Source organism: Astyanax mexicanus, chromosome 5 (genome assembly GCF_023375975.1).
Source record: "Astyanax mexicanus isolate ESR-SI-001 chromosome 5, AstMex3_surface, whole genome shotgun sequence".
Classification (NCBI taxonomy): domain Eukaryota; kingdom Metazoa; phylum Chordata; class Actinopteri; order Characiformes; family Acestrorhamphidae; genus Astyanax; species Astyanax mexicanus.
The window spans coordinates 33,797,317-33,815,818 of record NC_064412.1 but is presented as its reverse complement, the minus strand read 5'-3'; the positions used below and the strand labels follow the sequence as shown (position 1 = coordinate 33,815,818).

The 18,502-nt window shown below is 37.8% G+C and overlaps 1 protein-coding gene across 1 annotated transcript; it reads right to left on the bottom strand.

The window, feature by feature from the left end:
* Positions 1-7,988: 7,988 nt before the first annotated feature.
* LOC125802238 (gamma-crystallin M2-like) lies at positions 7,989-11,390 on the bottom strand. Its single transcript, XM_049479615.1, has 3 exons — positions 11,371-11,390; positions 9,721-9,963; positions 7,989-8,341 (listed from the first exon to the last, which is right to left on the bottom strand). The coding sequence occupies exons 1-3, from the start codon at positions 11,386-11,388 to the stop codon at positions 8,069-8,071; spliced, it is 534 nt and encodes a 177-aa protein (XP_049335572.1). The 5' UTR covers positions 11,389-11,390; the 3' UTR covers positions 7,989-8,068.
* Positions 11,391-18,502: the final 7,112 nt, after the last annotated feature.

The window sequence follows — 18,502 nt, the reverse complement described above, 5'->3', positions numbered from 1 at the left end:
GACTTTTTTATCTCATAATTATGACTTACTATCTCATAATTATGACTTACTATCTCATAATTATGACTTTTCTATCTCATAATTATGACTTAGTTGAGGACGTTTTTTTTTCTTCAGGTGGCGGAAATGGGCTTCCATAGAGAACAGCAGGTTCAATGTTCAGTTTTACAGTGTTAAATATTTCAGGTCAAGAAAGACTTTGTTTATTTTATATATTTTTTTTATAAAAACAAGTATTTATGTTAAGTGAAATCAAGAAAGAACATATTTTATTTTTATATAAAAAAATGTTTATGTTAAGTTAATTCAAAAGAAATGGTCTTTTATTTTTATAAAAAAATATATTTTTTCAGGAAATAGTTCAAATTTAAATGTGTAGAGATACATTGTTGCTGTTAAAAATGCATTTTTCAATAAAGGGAGTATTGGCAAAACTGGTTATAATAATATAACTGCTTGTAGGCACTGTTTTGATTTTCCACTTTTTTTCCTGAACACCTTAAGTTTGGTGCTGCCATCTGATTAGTGGTTGGCTCAGCTGTTTTCTTCTATGTATGACAGGATCTGTGGGGATCAAGATGTTGCAGACCTGGGCCAATGACAGGGCCTTTGCCAAAGACCAATTTTGCACTAATTGTTATCTATCAATTTTTAATAGTATCAGAATTAAAAGGATTATTATTGCACACTTGCCTCTAGAGTCTTCCTGGAAAACCTGAGTCCAGCAAAAACATATTTGGGATGTGGTAGGAATTGCAGGAATTGTGAGATGCAGTCATAAAAAAACGGAGGCCCTGACCAGTATTAGTGTAGTGATCCTAAAGTGTTCCGTATGAGTGTATTGATATTTTGGTGTTATTTTGCTACGTGTCAGCACTAATGTATGTTTGATCACTCTGATTCCTGTGTCATCCAATTGCATGTGTGTGTTTAAATGTGTTTAAATGGGAAATACATTTCCTAGAAATTTTACATAAAAACTGTAGTCTATAATTTTTTTGATTGAGCTCCAGCACATAGACCAACACACTTTGTAAATAAAATTATATATTAATATTTTCAAAATCCATCAAAGAGCCCAACAATTATTGCAACTGTGCTGTATTGAGTGTATTGTGTTGATCCGATGGATCATTAAGAACAGGGAAGCTGAAACCTTTTTTTCCATGAGTGTTTCATACATTGCTCTGAGGAGAAAGCCAAACACATGCTCTCTTTCGATTGGATAGAAGTTTGCCTAGGCTCCACTTTTTGGTGCATTGGAACCATGATGCACTGCATGGCTACATCTAAGGAAACCAATGCTTGGTCTGAATTTTGGCCTGCCATATATAATAATGCTGTTGCTAAGCTTTCCGAAAACGCTTTCCAAGATGGCGATTTGTTAAAACTCTGCTACCAGCAGAGCCATGTGGACGAGGAAAACACAGCTTATGAAAACTCTGACATCACACAGTAAGTCTGAGCATGTAGTTTTTGTATACATTAGCTTAGTTTGCTCAGAATGAGCCTGAAACATTGATAACACCTTGACTCTTTTCTGTTGTCTCTGCGATTTGCAGATTAATAACATGTTTACAACTTATTTAATTTTACTCTCACATTAGATAACACAGAAGAGTCACCAAAATGAGTTGAGTGTTTTTGAACCTCCCTGTTATTCAGGACTTGTTTGTTCTTTTCTTCACTGTGTGTTTTAATGTTATTTTGTAGGAGGAATGACCATCCTCTACAGGGCTGGCATGTGGATTTCCAGTGAGTGGTACTGGGTATCAGTGTGGATTTAGGGTTTTGATTTAGGTGAGGGAGGCAGGAGAGAGAAAGAGAGAGAGAGAGAGAGAGAGAGAGAGAGAGAGAGAGAGACTGATAGAGGGAATGTGCAGTGAGTCATCATATTTTGCTTGCCCTCTGCTCTCAGTGTGTGCTCAGTCAACTGTTCAAGGCTGCACACACAAGTATCTGCCACACAAAGCACAGTACACACACACATGCACTACAATCAAAGGCCTAGAACAGGTTTGACATTTGGGGGGACACTTTCGCTAAACTGAATCAAAGCCCACCCTATAGTGACTTTTGACTTTTGAACAACATTTGTGGAATTAAAGCTAATCACAAAAAAACAAAAATCTGCTGGTCTGACGATCTGGGGAGTAATCCATATGACAGTTGGTCACCTCTAGCTGTGATATAAGGGCCACTAACAGTTCAGCAATATGTGCAGGACATACTGAGGCCACATGTGGTGCCTCTCATTACAGGGCTTTCAACTGAAATTTTACAGCAGGATAATAAAAAAGATTTTTTAAAACGTTTTTGCACCGGATTGCAACATTACAACATAGCCCTCCTCATCATCATTACATTCACATATACTGTAGGGTAAAACGTTTCATTTATTTACAATAACCTCAAACAATATACTGTATTTTTAACAATTGACAATAATAATTACATCAAAATCATGACATAATACCCAGCTCAGAACATAAACTACTGGTTCCTCAAAGTAGCCCTTTTCGAAGTTTGTTTTGATGCAGCTCTTCAGCCTTCATGAATTCTCGCAAGCAGATACTTCAGCTGCTTCTGCTAACTTGAAGAAACATCACGTTTAGCTTCTGTAAAATTTTCTTTTAGGTTACTACTCTCACGCATTTGCTAATACAAATGAATGAGAGTACAAAACATGGGGGTCCTGAACTGCCTGTGAGTACAGCAGTAGTCTAATGCCATCTAGTGTTGAGGATTGGTACAGATGTACAGATTGGTACAAATTTGTACAGATGTGTCTTAGCAAGCTCACATTAGATTTAAACAAGTTTTTTTTTTTTACAACATGAAAAAAAAAACAATAAAATCAAATCCAGAGTGACGGAAGTGTGGGGGTCGAACAAGAGCACTAAAGACCTCGAAACCACAGCAACTCATGCAAATACGCTTGTGATGTTCGGACACACAAATCTATTTTTATCACTCGCAAATAACAGTGCAGACGGTCATCTTAGCAGATCTGATTTAATGGTTAAAATGATTAAATTAGCAATTAGAGTGTTGTTCCTAAAATAGCAGCTTCAAAAATCAGTTTGATGCTTCATTGACTTGTCATCCATCCATCCATTGTCAATACCTGCTTTATCCATCGTAGGGGCCAATGTCCTTGAACTGTGGGAGGAAACCCACAAGGACACAGGGTGAACATGTAAACTCCACACAGAAAGACCCAGGGGCAACCCAATCAGGAATTGAACCCAGGCCGTCTTGTTGTGAGGCGACAGCGCTATCCACTGCACCACCGTGCCGCACCCATTGAGTTGTAATAGGGTTAATATTGTCTTTACCATTGATATGTGCTGCCTGGCAAGCTGCTGTTTTATTTATTTATTTATTTATTTATTTTTAAATAGTTGATCAAAAGCCTAACACTCCACATTGAACCATTTTTAATTGGTTACTTGGTTCAGATTTTAAAGTTGTTATTATTGAATTCACCCTGCCCACATGCTCATGGGTTTCAGGTGGCCAGGTTGTTCCGAGGTTGTGTGTACGGTACATGTGTTTTAACTGGGACCCAGTTGGGATTCCCAAATGGACCCATCATTACAGCCCACCTTAATCTCACATGGGTTCACCTAGGCCGCATGTGCAATGTAAAACCCAAATGGGGCTCATGTTTAACCCCTCCTGGCCCTATCAAAACCTTCAGGTTCACAGTTGGGCTTCCTTTACAGGCCCCACATGGGCATATTATTTGGGCAGAATTTTAGAGCAAAAAAGTGTTAATTTATTATATATAAAAAGCAGTAGCCAAGACTTAAGTGTACATCTCTGTTATGTCACTTTTTTCTTGTGCAAATACATTTTTGTGTAAAGTTGAATTTACTCCACAGTGTAAACGTAATTCATTTTTGAATATTAATATTTTATTATTTTATTAATTTATTATTTACTATTTGTTAACTTACACCCTGATACTTTCCCAATAGTATATAACAGGCTACCTATGGGAAACAACAATTAAATATTAAATTAAAATTGCAGGTACATGAGAACAGACCTGATAAGAATTCATGAAATCGTGAAGTTAATTTGCTATATCACAGAAAAAAAAGATCTGAGCAAACTTTACTCAAAACAGGACAGATCAAGAAAAAACACCAAACAAATTTCTTCTGAAATTACAGCCTATAAATGGAGACCCTTATTAACCCCCCAACCCAACACCAAGTAGATGAAAAAGTCTCCACCTGTGTAACCACCCCTGCAAAATCTTCTGTAGTTTTGCAAACACATATAACACATGGAAACACAGGTAACCCCAATAACCTCCTAATAACCACAAACAAAGAGCATGCTGGAAACTCCTCTGAGAGCTTCTAAGCCCCTCTCTCCTCCATACATTACTTGTCATCTCAATATTTTAAAAATAATAAATAACACATTCATTTTAATGTAATAAAGCACATTTTATGTCAGCACTTTTTCAAATTAAAGAGTATGTGGAAAGGACACAGTTTAAATCGAACAACTGAGAATAAAATGGCACTTAACAAACTTTGAGTGAAGTAAAATTACGAGGCGGAGTGTGTATGACAGAGTTATTTGTTTACTTATTTGTTTGCAATTAACATCTACTTAAAACTGAAAGATAAAGTCCAGGGAGTCAAGTTTTAACAATATTGGTGCATCAGTACAATATAGGAGCAGTGTTGGCAGTTACTGTTGACTGGCAGCTTTGGAGTTTTAGAGTGTACCTATTCTGATCTGGCTGTGTTTGTGGTTTTTAATGGGTTTTATTGATTGTTTTTGCACATTCAATCAGGATGGCATGATTAAATAAAAAGCTTGACTGGGTTTTTTCCCCCTTTTTCCAGATCTCTCTGGCATCGGCTGCCACCTCAGCGCTCCTGTATGCCCTGCTGGTACTCTGTGGAAACGTTGGCAAATCCCCCTGAATCATCAGCACGGATCACGGCGCTATTGTCTCAGGCTTTATCTGTGCCCATTGACCAACACCTGCACTGTGTATACACACACACACACAGGGATAGGCCAATCACCCCAGATAACCTCCACATATCGAACACTTTTCATACCAGGCCATACTGAATGAGGTTTGGAAACATCAAGTACTTTTATGAGAGACTGGGCCCATTAATGTGGCATATGAAATATACCTGGTCATTTATTGTTTTTTATCTAAAAAAAAAAACAACTAACCTTTAACTTTTGTTAAAGTAACTGTCCAGCAAAACCTTTCTACTAGATTTTGCATTACTGCATTACTGTGAGGATTTGATTACATTCAAAGGGAAGAGAGAGCTGTTGGTCAGGATTAGCACCAAAATGCATCTCCAACTCCCCAACTCCATATCTCAAAAATATTGGACAGGGCACCATCATTGTAGGAAACAAGGTTTCACTGCTTCACAGATCAATGTCAGGAATTAATACTTCTCTAGCCCACACCTGGCATTAAGTATGGTACCAGTTGGTTCATATTTATCAGTAATACTTCTAAACAGGAAAAAGACAAGGGGTCCTATCTTACAACCTGCGCAAGGCGCATCACAATACTCATTCCTTTCTTACATCCCATCAACAGTCTATTTTCATGCTTTGTGCCTGCGCCTTTAAAATAGCGTCAGAGTTTAGGAATATATCTACACCGATGGATGTGGTGGTCTGGAAATGAGGTGTGTTCAGGTAAATTTCTGGTGTGTTGCTATTTTGGCTTTAAAGAAATGAACCTAGACGTTAGTTAATTTTTTGAGTCTATACCTATCTCAGCCACGCAGAGTGTAATCCCAACGTTTACATCAACAATAAACAGAATAAAGAATAAAATAACATTGCCGCACAGGTCAGTTTCCTCTGCTGAGATGCGCAAATGTGCCACGCTGTTAAAATATCAACGCACCAAAATCAGCGCACCTGCCTGTTAAAGGGAATGGCAAGTGACACATTGATTGGTTTACAACCAAAACAAATTCATAAATAATTAAGAGAATTAGTTGCCTTTTGTTTGCCTATAGGTAAATGTTAAAATAGGGCCCAAGCTCTTTATCTGTATCAGAAATGCAGACCTTTCAACCTTTGAACATTTTGCGCAGCAGATACACACTTAGCCATCAAACTATGCTGCTAATATTTGTCAGTTCAAAATACTCTGAAATCCCTTGATGGCTTTGAACAACTATCTGTGCATTTTCACACTAGGCAATTCTTCTATGGGTGTAACCGTATTGGGCAGCAATATATTGTGAAAAAAAGACTAACGCTAGTAATAAAATTGGTTTTCCATTTTAATACGCCTGCCAACTTTTGGAAGATAAAACAAGGACAACTCTCCTAATGTGATGTTTCAAACCCAATGTTCTGGCTTGTCTGAAGGAAGTATTTGTTCCTAACAAACTGAGAAGCTATGTTAAACAATATTGCATAACTTAAAATAAAAAAATGACTTCTGATATTTTCATCCAGTCAAACGAGATTTAGACCTTCTAAAATGCATGTGCATGTGAGATACTTATAAACAGCATATGAAGTGTTTTCACGGATAATGATGATGTGTGTTTGTGTATGCGTGTGCCTAATACCTGTGACGTCAGATGAGGATACTAACAGAGAGTGAGAGGAAAGAAAATGTAAAAATGAGCGAGTCTATGAGATCAAAGGCCATGCCATTGCCCCCTAATCATGCTTTCCACACAATTTTGTGCACTTCTTTGTTGATGTTAGCTATCAAGGAGCTACAGGTACCGTAATATTAATAACATAGAAATGCTTTCATTTCTATATATAGGCCATTCTCTTTTATACTACAACATAGCCAATGTTTCTGAGAATATGAATGTAATATGAATGGTATATTATAGTATAGGCCATAGTAAAATACATTTTTGTGATGAGTGAACATGTGAACTCAATCAATACTGATCAACAAATGTGCCTGACCTCACGCTACACTCAGCAGTCAGTTGTTGCAATGATGGCCAAGGTAACTTGTTCAATGAGTAAATTAACAGCTACAGTAAAAACTATATGTAAATTAATCAGCTGGCTAACTTGAAACTCTAATCTTGAATTAAACAGGTAGATTTTTCTGGTAACCTCCAGTGACCACTATTTGCTAAATAAATATTTATCCATACTGTACAGTATTTGTGTACTCATACTACACTGGCGTGAAAAAGTATTTGCCGCCTAAATCGAATAACTTGCCAATGCACCCTTTGTGGCAACCATCACACTAGCACCGCCATGTTTGACTTTCAGTATTAAGTTCTTTTTCTTACCTTCCAAAAAGTTCTACTTTTGTTTTGACAGTGCACAAAATATTTTCCCAAAGTCCTGGGAAATGTAAGATGGGCATTTGTGTTAATTTGTTCAGCAGTGGTTTTTGCCTCTAAACTCTCCCATGGATACCATTTTCACCCAGCCTCTTTCTTATTATTGGATCATGAACACTGGCCTTAATTGAAGTAAGTGAAACCTGCAGTTCTTAATGTGTTATTCTTGGTTCTTTAGGAACCTTAAGGATGAGTTGTCCATGCTCTTTTGCAGTAATTTCAGTAGGCCAGTAACTCACCAGTGTTCCATGTTTTCTCCATTTGTGAATAATGGCTCTCCCTGTGGTTTGCTGGAGTCCAAAAGCTTTAGAAATGACTTTAGAAAAATCTTTTTCAGACTGATAGAGGTCAATTACTTTGTTTTCTTGTCTGTTCTTGAATTCCTTTAGATTGGGCCTGGTTGTGGGTGGTAGTGAAATTGAGCTCAGAAGCAACTGTTTTTTACATTTTACATTTTACTTGTCTGATATTAAAGTTTGTTTGATAATCTGAAAAATGTAAGTATGACTAAAAGGCAAAAAGTAAACATCTTTCTCAAGATTTAATGAAATTACCTATTTTACCAATGATTGTGTTGATATTATATATTGTAACCATGTGTAAATGATGTATGCATCAATAAAGAGATCAAGTACATGCTTGGGATTACACAAACACGTTGATTTAAATTTTATTTTCTATCAGTAGTATTGTATGTATGTAATGGGATGTAAGAAGGTTCAGTACTCCTGTACACGGCGGATGGAGCCCACGGTGGGATGCATGGCACCCCACTCACTGAAGCGGCGGTACTCGCCCCTCTCTAGCAGGTACTGGCGGCCCCTGTAGTTGGCCTGCTCGAAGAAGACCCAGGCGCCATCCATCACCTTGCAGGAGTGGACCTCGCGGAAATGGAAACGGTCCATCAGGGAGGTGCAGTCGTCACTGAACTCCATCGTCTGGCCCAGGAAATCAGGGCGCTCAAAAACGCGCATGCGGTGCGATCCGGACATCTGAGACGGGACGGGGAGAGGGTACAGGGGACAGTACATTTGCAGCAAAAACAGGCCTTTAAAAAATTCTGTTTTTATTTATAACAACAAATTCAACTATGGTACGCATATATTGCTACTATAGTTGTACAACACAACTCAAATATAGTGCTACTATAGTAGTACACCACAACTCAAATATAGTGCTACTATAGTAGTACACCACAACTCAACTATATTGCTACTATAGTAGTACAACACAACTCACCTATATTGCTACTATAGTAGTACAACACAACTCAAACATAGTGCTACTAAAGTACTACAACACAACTCAAATATAGTGCTACTATACTAGTACAACACAACTCAACTATATTTCTACTATAGTAGTACAACACAACTCAACTATATTTCTACTATAGTAGTACAACACAACTCAACTATATTTCTACTATAGTAGTACAACACAACTCAACTATATTTCTACTATAGTAGTACAACACAACTCAACTATATTGCTACTATAGTAGTACAACACAACTCAACTATATTTCTACTATAGTAGTACAATACAACTCAACTATATTTCTACTATAGTAGTACAACACAACTCAACTATATTTCTACTATAGTAGTACAACACAACTCAACTATATTTCTACTATAGTAGTACAACACAACTCAACTATATTGCTACTATAGTAGTACAACACAACTCAACTATATTTCTACTATAGTAGTACAACACAACTCAACTATATTTCTACTATAGTAGTACAACACAACTCAACTATATTGCTACTATAGTAGTACAACACAACTCAACTATATTTCTACTATAGTAGTACAACACAACTCAACTATATTTCTACTATAGTAGTACAACACAACTCAACTATATTTCTACTATAGTAGTACAACACAACTCAATTATATTTCTACTATAGTAGTACAACACAACTCAACTATATTTCTACTATAGTAGTACAACACAACTCAACTATATTTATTAGTAGTACATAAACCAACTATCGTACTCCTTTAAGTAGCACTGCATTAGTAGTACAACAAAGCTCTACTATAGTAGTACAACATAACTCAACTATAGTACTACTATAGTAGTACAACTCAACGCAACTATAGAATCTTCAGCATTAGGTCACATTCTGTGGAGGTTAACAAAATTCATTTGATTAATTGAATTTAATGGAGTTTTGAAAATGGGATAATGGAGATTGTATATCGTAGTTAGGCTTGTTTTTCTGTCAGAAACCTGCAAAGGACTCTTACTCTTATTATATTCGTATTTTGATGAACTAAAATATTAAATGAAGTATAAGGAGGTTATTTTTGTACCCTACTAGAAGTTTGAGGTTTTTGTATGGAAAGACACTTACATGACGGATGATACGGCAGGAGCGCACGGTGTCGTTGTAGCCCATCCAGCGCTGGTACTCTGGGTACTCTCCTCTGGTCAGGACATACTGGGAGCCCATGTAGTTGGGCCTCTCGTACAGAACCCAGGCTCCGCTCTCCACCCTGATGGAGTTGCAGCGGCTGAAGTGCGAGCTCAGCTCGGGACAGTCACTGCTGCACTCAAAGCAGCGGCCCTGGAAGTTCCTGTCCTCGTAGAAGATGATCTGTGGAGGGGAAGCATAAATATGTGACCCCAACCCATACAGTTCATCATCCTGTAGGCTGTGTCTGAAGATAATTTCATGAAGATTCCTCGAAGAACCTTAGCGGTCCTTGTAGAAAGTGTTTAACAGGGCATTGAGTGCTGGGCAGTATGTGATGCAAGTTTCTGTTAAAGTGTGAGCTTTCTAAGCAATGTTTATAGATGCTTCAATTTGAAACTGTAGAGAAACCCCTCAATGAGATTTTTAGAGGAAAACTGTTCCCTGAAGGTTCCTCAAAGCATTTGAAATGTTTCTCCACATTTTAAAAACAGAAGAATCTATAAACATGCCTTTATATCCTTTAATATGTTTAACAGCGTACAGTGGAAAATTCAGGTTGGCCTTCTTCACATGAGTTAAATATACTGCATCAATATAACTACTGATAAAATGCCTTTAAAACTGGAAACATTTTCCCAGAATTATGGAAAAGGCATTTTGGAGCATTTCTATTGAGAACACAAAAGTTACATTTTGACACAATATAAAGAACAACGTTACATAAATATAATTTAAAAAAACTTTTTAATTGTATAATTTAAGATATAACTGTTTTGCATGGCTGTAAAATTATTTAATATTTTTTAATGATATGGTAATTGTAGTAAATTCAGTGTATTAATAAAAATAATTTTAGCAGTTCTGTCATATCTTATTTGTATGTATTTGATCTTATTGTATATTTTTTATTATCTTATCATTATCTCATTGCTATTGTAAACATAATTCCATCTGGATCCAAACATGGTTATTCTATGGAATTGTCCAAGAACAATTTATAAATTAAAAATAAAATAAAAATCTAAATTCCTTTTAATTATAAAAGTTATATTTGCAAACTTGTTTATTCAGAATTATATATACAATTGATAGATTTAGGAATAACAATGAATATACAATTAACAATAACAATTATGAAATTATTAATTAGGGTATTAGGGATATTATAAGTGATAAATGTTTAATATTGTTAAATGATAAATGATTGATATTGTTATTATAACTAGCAAATTTGAACTTGTACATTGTTATTATTATACAATATTTTTTTTATAATTTGACTACTTAATTTTATCTAAAAGAAATGTACAGGCGGTATACATTTTATATATTTAATATCTGCATAAAACATGATAAATATGAAAAATAAAACATTATATTATGTGAACCTTTTATATATGAATGCAATCCATTTAGGCTACAATACTATGTTTTGTAATAAATGTATATTTCTATTGCAAACATTACTATTATTCTTTTTGGAACCAAAAGTGGTTCTTCAGTGGCATCAATCAAGAACCTTTTCTAGTACCTCTTTAAAATTATTAATTAAAAATATATATATAAATTAATTATAATTCCACGTACCTTTCCCATGCGGTCCATGATTGACTGGGATAATACAAAACAAATAAAAACAAATAAATCACTCTAGAGTCACGTAAAGCAGTAGTGAGACTGGCGAGAGTGAGATTTATATATGTAGGACATTGAAATGCATTGCCAGTAGAATGATTGTCATTTAAATGAGCCACCATTAACATCCTCACAATAGCTGATGCTGCGTTTGTTTTAAAGTACATGGCTTTATGCGATGTTTAATGCCCATTGTATGGACGCTGACCTTCTGATCACACTCTGCTTGATTCCAGAAAAGATTTATTTATCTGATTAAATGGTTTTCAGCACTTGGTGGTGGATGGTAGTGGTGGTGGCTGTCCTGCTGCACCAGAGAGCAGACAAAGATGAGCTCAGATTGTCTAAATTAAGGCATCTTATTTTGGTGCAAGAGTTCATTATCAAACTCCAAGTTCTGTTCTTATAGTAACTGTAGTACCTGGTCATATTTGCAAACACATTTCCCTTTTTTTTCATTTCCTGCATGAAATGCCCATATCATATGGCCTATAATATATGATATATTGAGAATATATGGGGTTTTGCATCACAAGGTGCAGGAAACAGTTAGAACAGGCAGTACAGTTAGATTAGGAATGCTCTTCAAAGTAGTTTTCAGGTTTTCTGAATCAAAGTAATATTGCAATATTGAGGCTACATTTAGATAATAATGTCTAATTTACTACCTATATTGCAGTGAAATGAAGCTTAAGGTAGTTTCTTGCATATGTCTAATTACATTGCAGCCAACATAATGCCAAACTTTTAGTCCATTTCAGAGGCCTACTTACAGATTTATATGGGTCAGAGGTCAGAGTTTTTCTGGACAGCACCATATTTTTGCAAAAACTTCTCATGAAATGCATACATACATATACTAGAATGTTAGCCTCTCAGCACTGGGGTGTTGGGTTTAAGTCACTGTCTGGGTGGAGTTTCTATGTTCTCCCTGTGTGAGAAAACAGCAGCTGAGTTCTGGGCTGCAGTCAAGGTAGTACGGGTCTTCTCTAAGACTAGTGTTATGTGGACCCCTTTTTTCATTGGCGGCACTGTTATGCCTAATACACAATGGATCTGCCATGAACTTCAAGTAGAATTGAGAAAACAGCAGCTAGGTTCCAAAGCTTGGGCTGCAGTTGCAATTGTCTTAGTGGTCTATTTATCAGCATCACTCAACACTATTTAGTAAGACACAAAAAAAAAAATTGATTATTCAATTAACAAAAAATTGTTCAACAAACCAGTATGTGTTTCATATTTTAGATTCTTCAAAATAATCATCTCTTTCACAGTCAGGTTTATGAGGTAGAGTCACCTGGAATGGCTTTCCGTTAACAGCTGTGCTGAACGTCTCAAGATTTAATGTGTAGTTTCAATGTTTTATGGCCGTATTCTTTAAAACAAGTGTAACCCAGGTTTAGAACACGTAGAGTCAATGCAATTCATTAATTATAATTTATTTAAAATAAATAAATAAATTACATTATAGACATAATAATGAGACTAAATAAAACTAAATAAATAGGTTAGAACATAAATCTAATTAATTTGAAGCATCTAATACGTAAAAGATTATTTAATTTGGGAAAATAAACATAACAGGAATTATTATTAATGATCCTTAACAATAATAATTAAAAAAAATAATTAAAACTATTATTAAAAGTCAGTGGCGATTCCAGGAACGCCCACTGCGCAAAAATCTAGCCAATAAAGGTAAATTAGAAGTTCACTGCGCAAAAATCTAGCCAATGATAAGTGTAAGTCTAGCTAGCTATGGTAGCCAATCAGCAGCCAAGTGGGAGTGGCCATGGGTTCCCGCAAGGCCAGAAGCTCAGTCGGACGTCGGGGTGAAGATAGGAAGGATCGCGGTGCGGCAATCGCGCTAAAATTGAGCAAAAACGCTAAAAAAATTAAGCACTTTAAGTGTGAGTACTCTTCACTAGAAGCTGCTTGCAGCCAGTATTAAAGCTTGGTTAGCTTAATAAGAGTTTGTAAAGCTAATTAAAACCGTCAGAGTAGAGGATTAAGGTGAACTGCTGAGTCAGTTGGATTTCATGTGCACAAGATCGCGTTTCATGCCGGGTTGCCAGATTGGTGAAACTTAAACATTCACGATTGGATTTGGCCAGGTTTCTATGGGATGAGACTGACTGCTAAGGACATTCTGCCCAGTCACATGTATACCTGTTGCCTGGGAAAACAAGATGGCGAGCCACAGCCCATGAGGACAACTTAACTGAGCTTGAGTATTTTTTTATTTTTTCCCCCAGGACTATATTTTTTCTTTTTTGAGAGGGTAACTCTTTAAAGTACTGAAGGACAGAGTTCTGATAGACGGTTGAACATTTCTCTAAAGAAAAAAAAGGACAGCTTTTCTCAATTTTTCAATTTTTTTTTAATCTGAAAAAAAACAACACTCATAAGGGGAAATTATTTGAAGCACACCAAGTAATGGTTATTGTAACTGGAATTCTTCTGTTCATTTCCAAGGTTAAGAGTTTGCACTACCTGTTTAATTGTTTTGGGTTGGAATTTTGTTAATATTGTGAGGATTCTGTGTTAAAAGGATACTACTCTGGTATTTAGTATTTCAAATGGTCACTAAGGTACAATTCTAAACCTACAACTAAACTATATATAAGGTTTAATACAACTTACCAAATAATATATAGGAGCTAAACTACCTCATATACTAAAATTAAACCCTTAAATAATGATACTATTTATATATATATATATACTTACCTAAAGCTTCTGAAATAAAACAATACTTACCTAGATACTTACCTCCAACACTAAACCAAAATCCTAAAACCTTTTAAATGATAATACTTACCTTAATACTCACCTATATCCTAAAAGTTGTGACCATACTTACCTGAGGACTGAGTAACACCTGAAATAAGAAATAACAAACATTAGCACTGAGTGATAAGTGACACTTAATATAAAAAGAGAGTTCTAAGGTACTTACCTGTTTAAGTTCCTACTGGATGTTCATTTTATTTCTTTCTTTCTGAGCCTTTCACTTGAACCATTATTTTTTTTCTGATTTATTTATTTTTTATATATGGTGAAGTAAATACTAATTTTGTCAATACAATCACTACCTTTACCATACACACGGTCTTGTGTCTCTCCTTTCAACTGCTCCTAGAGCGAACCTAACTGGTCCAAAGTTCTTTTAGTTCTGTACAAGTAGTTTTTTTTAATTTTCTGTGAGTACAGATTGGGTTCTTGTAATCAAGCTATTAGCATAGTGTAGCTTCCTTACAGGAAGCTAGGGGTTACAACATTATTTGGCGAGCCAGCCAGGAGCAGTCAAACCCTGAGACACAGAGGCCAGGTGATTGGGACATACATATTAAAGCCAACAATCAAAATTAGAATACTTTGTCAACTAAGCTGACGCAATAGAAACCGTCAACATGGAAATAGTAGGGCGTGAAACAGTTAACATAGCTAACTCAGTCCTCGTTAGCGGTTTAACTGAAACTGAAGCCGATTCAGATCTGACCAACTACCTAGAGCAACATGGTCCTATTAGCAGGGTTCTTCGTATTGATGACCCTACTTCAACGTTCCACAAAAATGTGATAGTTGAATTTAAGAGTTCCTTTGCAATGGACACACTTAGGCCACTCTTTCCATATACTCATACTAGCCCCAGTAGAGATGTTTATCACTTGAAGGCCCTAGCAAAAGTATATGTACCCCCAGCCGCTGGAAGTGCCACACACAGTTTCTTAGATGAACTCCGAAAACTCGCTGCACAGAGCAACAAATCATTCTCTGAGCTTCTGCAAGAACATCTTTCCTTGTGCCACGAGTCCACTCTTGCCAACGAAGCAAGTGACCACACCAGTCAGGCAGATGTTGAGACCACAAGCGTCAGTGATGTCCCCGAAATCAGTCAGGCACACCCTTCTCAGACTTGCCCAAGTGCCACAATGGCTGATTCCAGAAGGTTTCCCACAATTGATCCAGTCATCTCGTTGAGTGACGTAAACCCACCTGCAGTGCAACGTGTTGTTGTTGAGCACATTGTCAAAAGTGAAGAAGCAGCATCACACGCACATGCATCAGCAAGGCTTCGAACATTTTCAGGAAAGACTCCGCATCACAATAGCGAGGTAGATTATGACACTTGGCGCAACAACGTTGAGCTTCTGTTAAAAGATCCCTCTCTGTCCGATCTACACAGATCTCGCAAGATCCTTGACAGTCTTCTGCCCCCAGCTGCAAACCTGGTGAAACACTTAGGCCCTTTGGCTACTCCAAAGGCCTATCTTGACCTGTTAGATTCTGCTTTTGCTACAGTGGAGGAGGGTGATGAACTTTTTGCCAAGTTTCTGAACACCTTGCAAGATGCTAGTGAGAGGCCTTCTGAGTATTTGCAGAGGCTGCATGCTGTGATGAGTAGAGTCACAAAACAAGGAGTCATACCTGCTACTGAGACGGACAAGCACCTGCTGCGTCAATTCTGTTGTGGTTGTTGGGACAACGGATTGATAGCAGATCTTCAGTTAGAACAGAAGAAAAACAGACCCCCACCATTCCCAGAATTGCTACTTCTACTTCGCATTGAAGAAGAAAAGCACACAGCAAAAGAACAACGAATGAAGAAGCACCTAGGTAACGTCAGGCATCGCGTTGGTTCTCATGCAGTTCAGGCTGAAATTCGTGATGCAGAAGAAAAAGAAGGCTCGTTGACAGCTATGGTGAAAGGGTTAAAGAAACAAATGGGTGAACTTCAGGGGCAAATCAAGACCTTAAAGTTCCAAAAGAGTCCTGATCCACCAGAAGATACATCTGATTTAAAGAAACAAATTGTTCAGCTTCAAAGTCAAATCACCCATCTGCAAGCTTCACACTCACAAAGGACAGGGGTGGTGAACTCTGGAGAAAGGACCAAACAGGTTTCCAAAGCTGTGTCACGTGAAACTCAGGCTAGTTCCTCCAAATCACTCAGTGGAAAGCCAAGGCCCTGGTACTGCTTTTGTTGCGGCGAAGATGGGCATATCGCTACTTCGTGCAATGCTGATCCAAACCCATCTTTGGTGGCTGTTAAAAGAAAGCAACTGCGAGAAAAGCAGCAAGCTTGGGAACTTGGGCATGACTCCCAACCTCCTTTAAACTGACCTCAGTCTCCGTTGAGGGACGAACAGAGACTGGACCAAGAAGAAGTCCCTACTCCAACAAGATGCGGATCAACAACAAAGCTGCCCATGCTACGTGCCATGAACAACTGCCACATAGACTAGTGGGAACAAAGTGCACCTCTCAGGTAACCATCGATGGCCAGAGTTACAGCTGTCTCTTGGACACAGGATCCCAGGTAACCACCATCCCCCAGTCATTCCATGAAACCCATTTGCCACATGTAGAATGTAAACCTCTTAACGACCTACTTGAGGTGGAAGCTGCGAATGGACAACCTGTGCCTTATTCTGGTTACATTGAGTTAAATATCACTTTTCCTAAAGAATTCCTTGGCATCTCCATTGAAGTCCCCACCTTAGCGCTAGTGGTTTCTGACACTCATGGATCAGCTCAATCCCTTTTGCTAATAGGCACCAACACCCTAGATGCCCTCTATGAGAGTTATTGTAAGGAGAACCCAGCAAAGTGCCAATCACAGCATCATGGGTACAAGACAGTGCTAAGAACTCTGGGAGTCAGACACAAGCAGACTGAAGACAGCATGGTGGGCAATGTAAGGCTTCACAGTGATGTGCCAAAAGTCATCCCAGCACGTCAAAGTTCTGTATTAGAAGGCTCAGTGACTGCAAAAGGCCCTGAAAAGCAATTTGTTCTGCAGCAACCTACGACATCCCTTCCTGGAGGTCTTATTGTCACCAGTAGTCTGCTCACTTTACCTAGCAAACCCCACACTAAATTGCCAGTAATACTAAAAAATGAATCCGATCATGATGTAATACTCATGCCTAAGAGAGTCATAGCCGAACTTCACGCTGTGCAGCAGATAATGCCCAGTGCTGCCTTCCCAAAAAGTTCAGCTCCAAACCCTCAGCCACCTGTTCCAGCTTCCGGAATGCAATTCGACTTCGCTGACTCCCCTATTCCTGCAGAATGGAAGGAACGAGTAATTCATAAGCTGAACACTATGCCTGAGGTATTCGCCCAGCATGACCTTGATTTTGGTCACTCCAGTAAAGTGAAGCATCACATTAAGCTGAGTGATGAGACTCCTTTTAAACAAAGGGCCCGTCCTATCCATCCACAAGATATCAATGCTGTTCGTCTTCATTTAGAAGAATTGCTTGAAGCTGGGGTAATTAGGGAGTCTGAGTCCTCATTCTCATCTCCCATTGTGGTGGTCCGTAAGAAGAACGGCGACGTGAGGCTTTGTGTTGACTACCGCAAGCTGAATTTACAAACTGTGAAGGATGCTTATGCCCTACCAAATTTAGAAGAAACCTTTTCTGTACTGACTGGTTCCCAGTGGTTTTCAGTACTTGATCTGAAATCCGGCTATTACCAAATTGAACTAGAAGAAGCAGACAAACATAAGACAGCCTTTGTGTGCCCAATGGGATTCTGGGAATTCAATCGGCTTCCGCAAGGGATTACGAACGCTCCAAGCACCTTCCAAAGGCTCATGGAGAAGTGCATGTCTGACCTTCACCTCAAAGAAGTTATTGTATTCCTGGATGATCTCATAATTTTCTCTGCGACACTGGAAGAGCATGAACACCGCCTGCTCAGAGTCCTCCAACGATTGAAGGAGTACGGATTAAAGTTATCCCCTGAGAAGTGCAAGTTCTTCCAGACATCAGTCAGGTACCTGGGACATATTGTGTCAAGAAACGGTGTTGAAACTGACCCAGAAAAGATCCAATCTCTCAAAAACTGGCCAAATCCAAAGAATCTGAAAGAACTACGCTCCTTTCTAGGATTTGCAGGGTATTATAGAAGATTTGTACAAGATTATTCAAAGATTGTGAAGCCCTTAAATGACCTAACTGCCGGATATGGTCCCATTAGGAAGAAGTGCAAAGTGAACAATGACAATACCCATTACTACAAACCTAAAGAGCCGTTTGGAAACCGCTGGACAGACAGTTGCCAAGAAGCA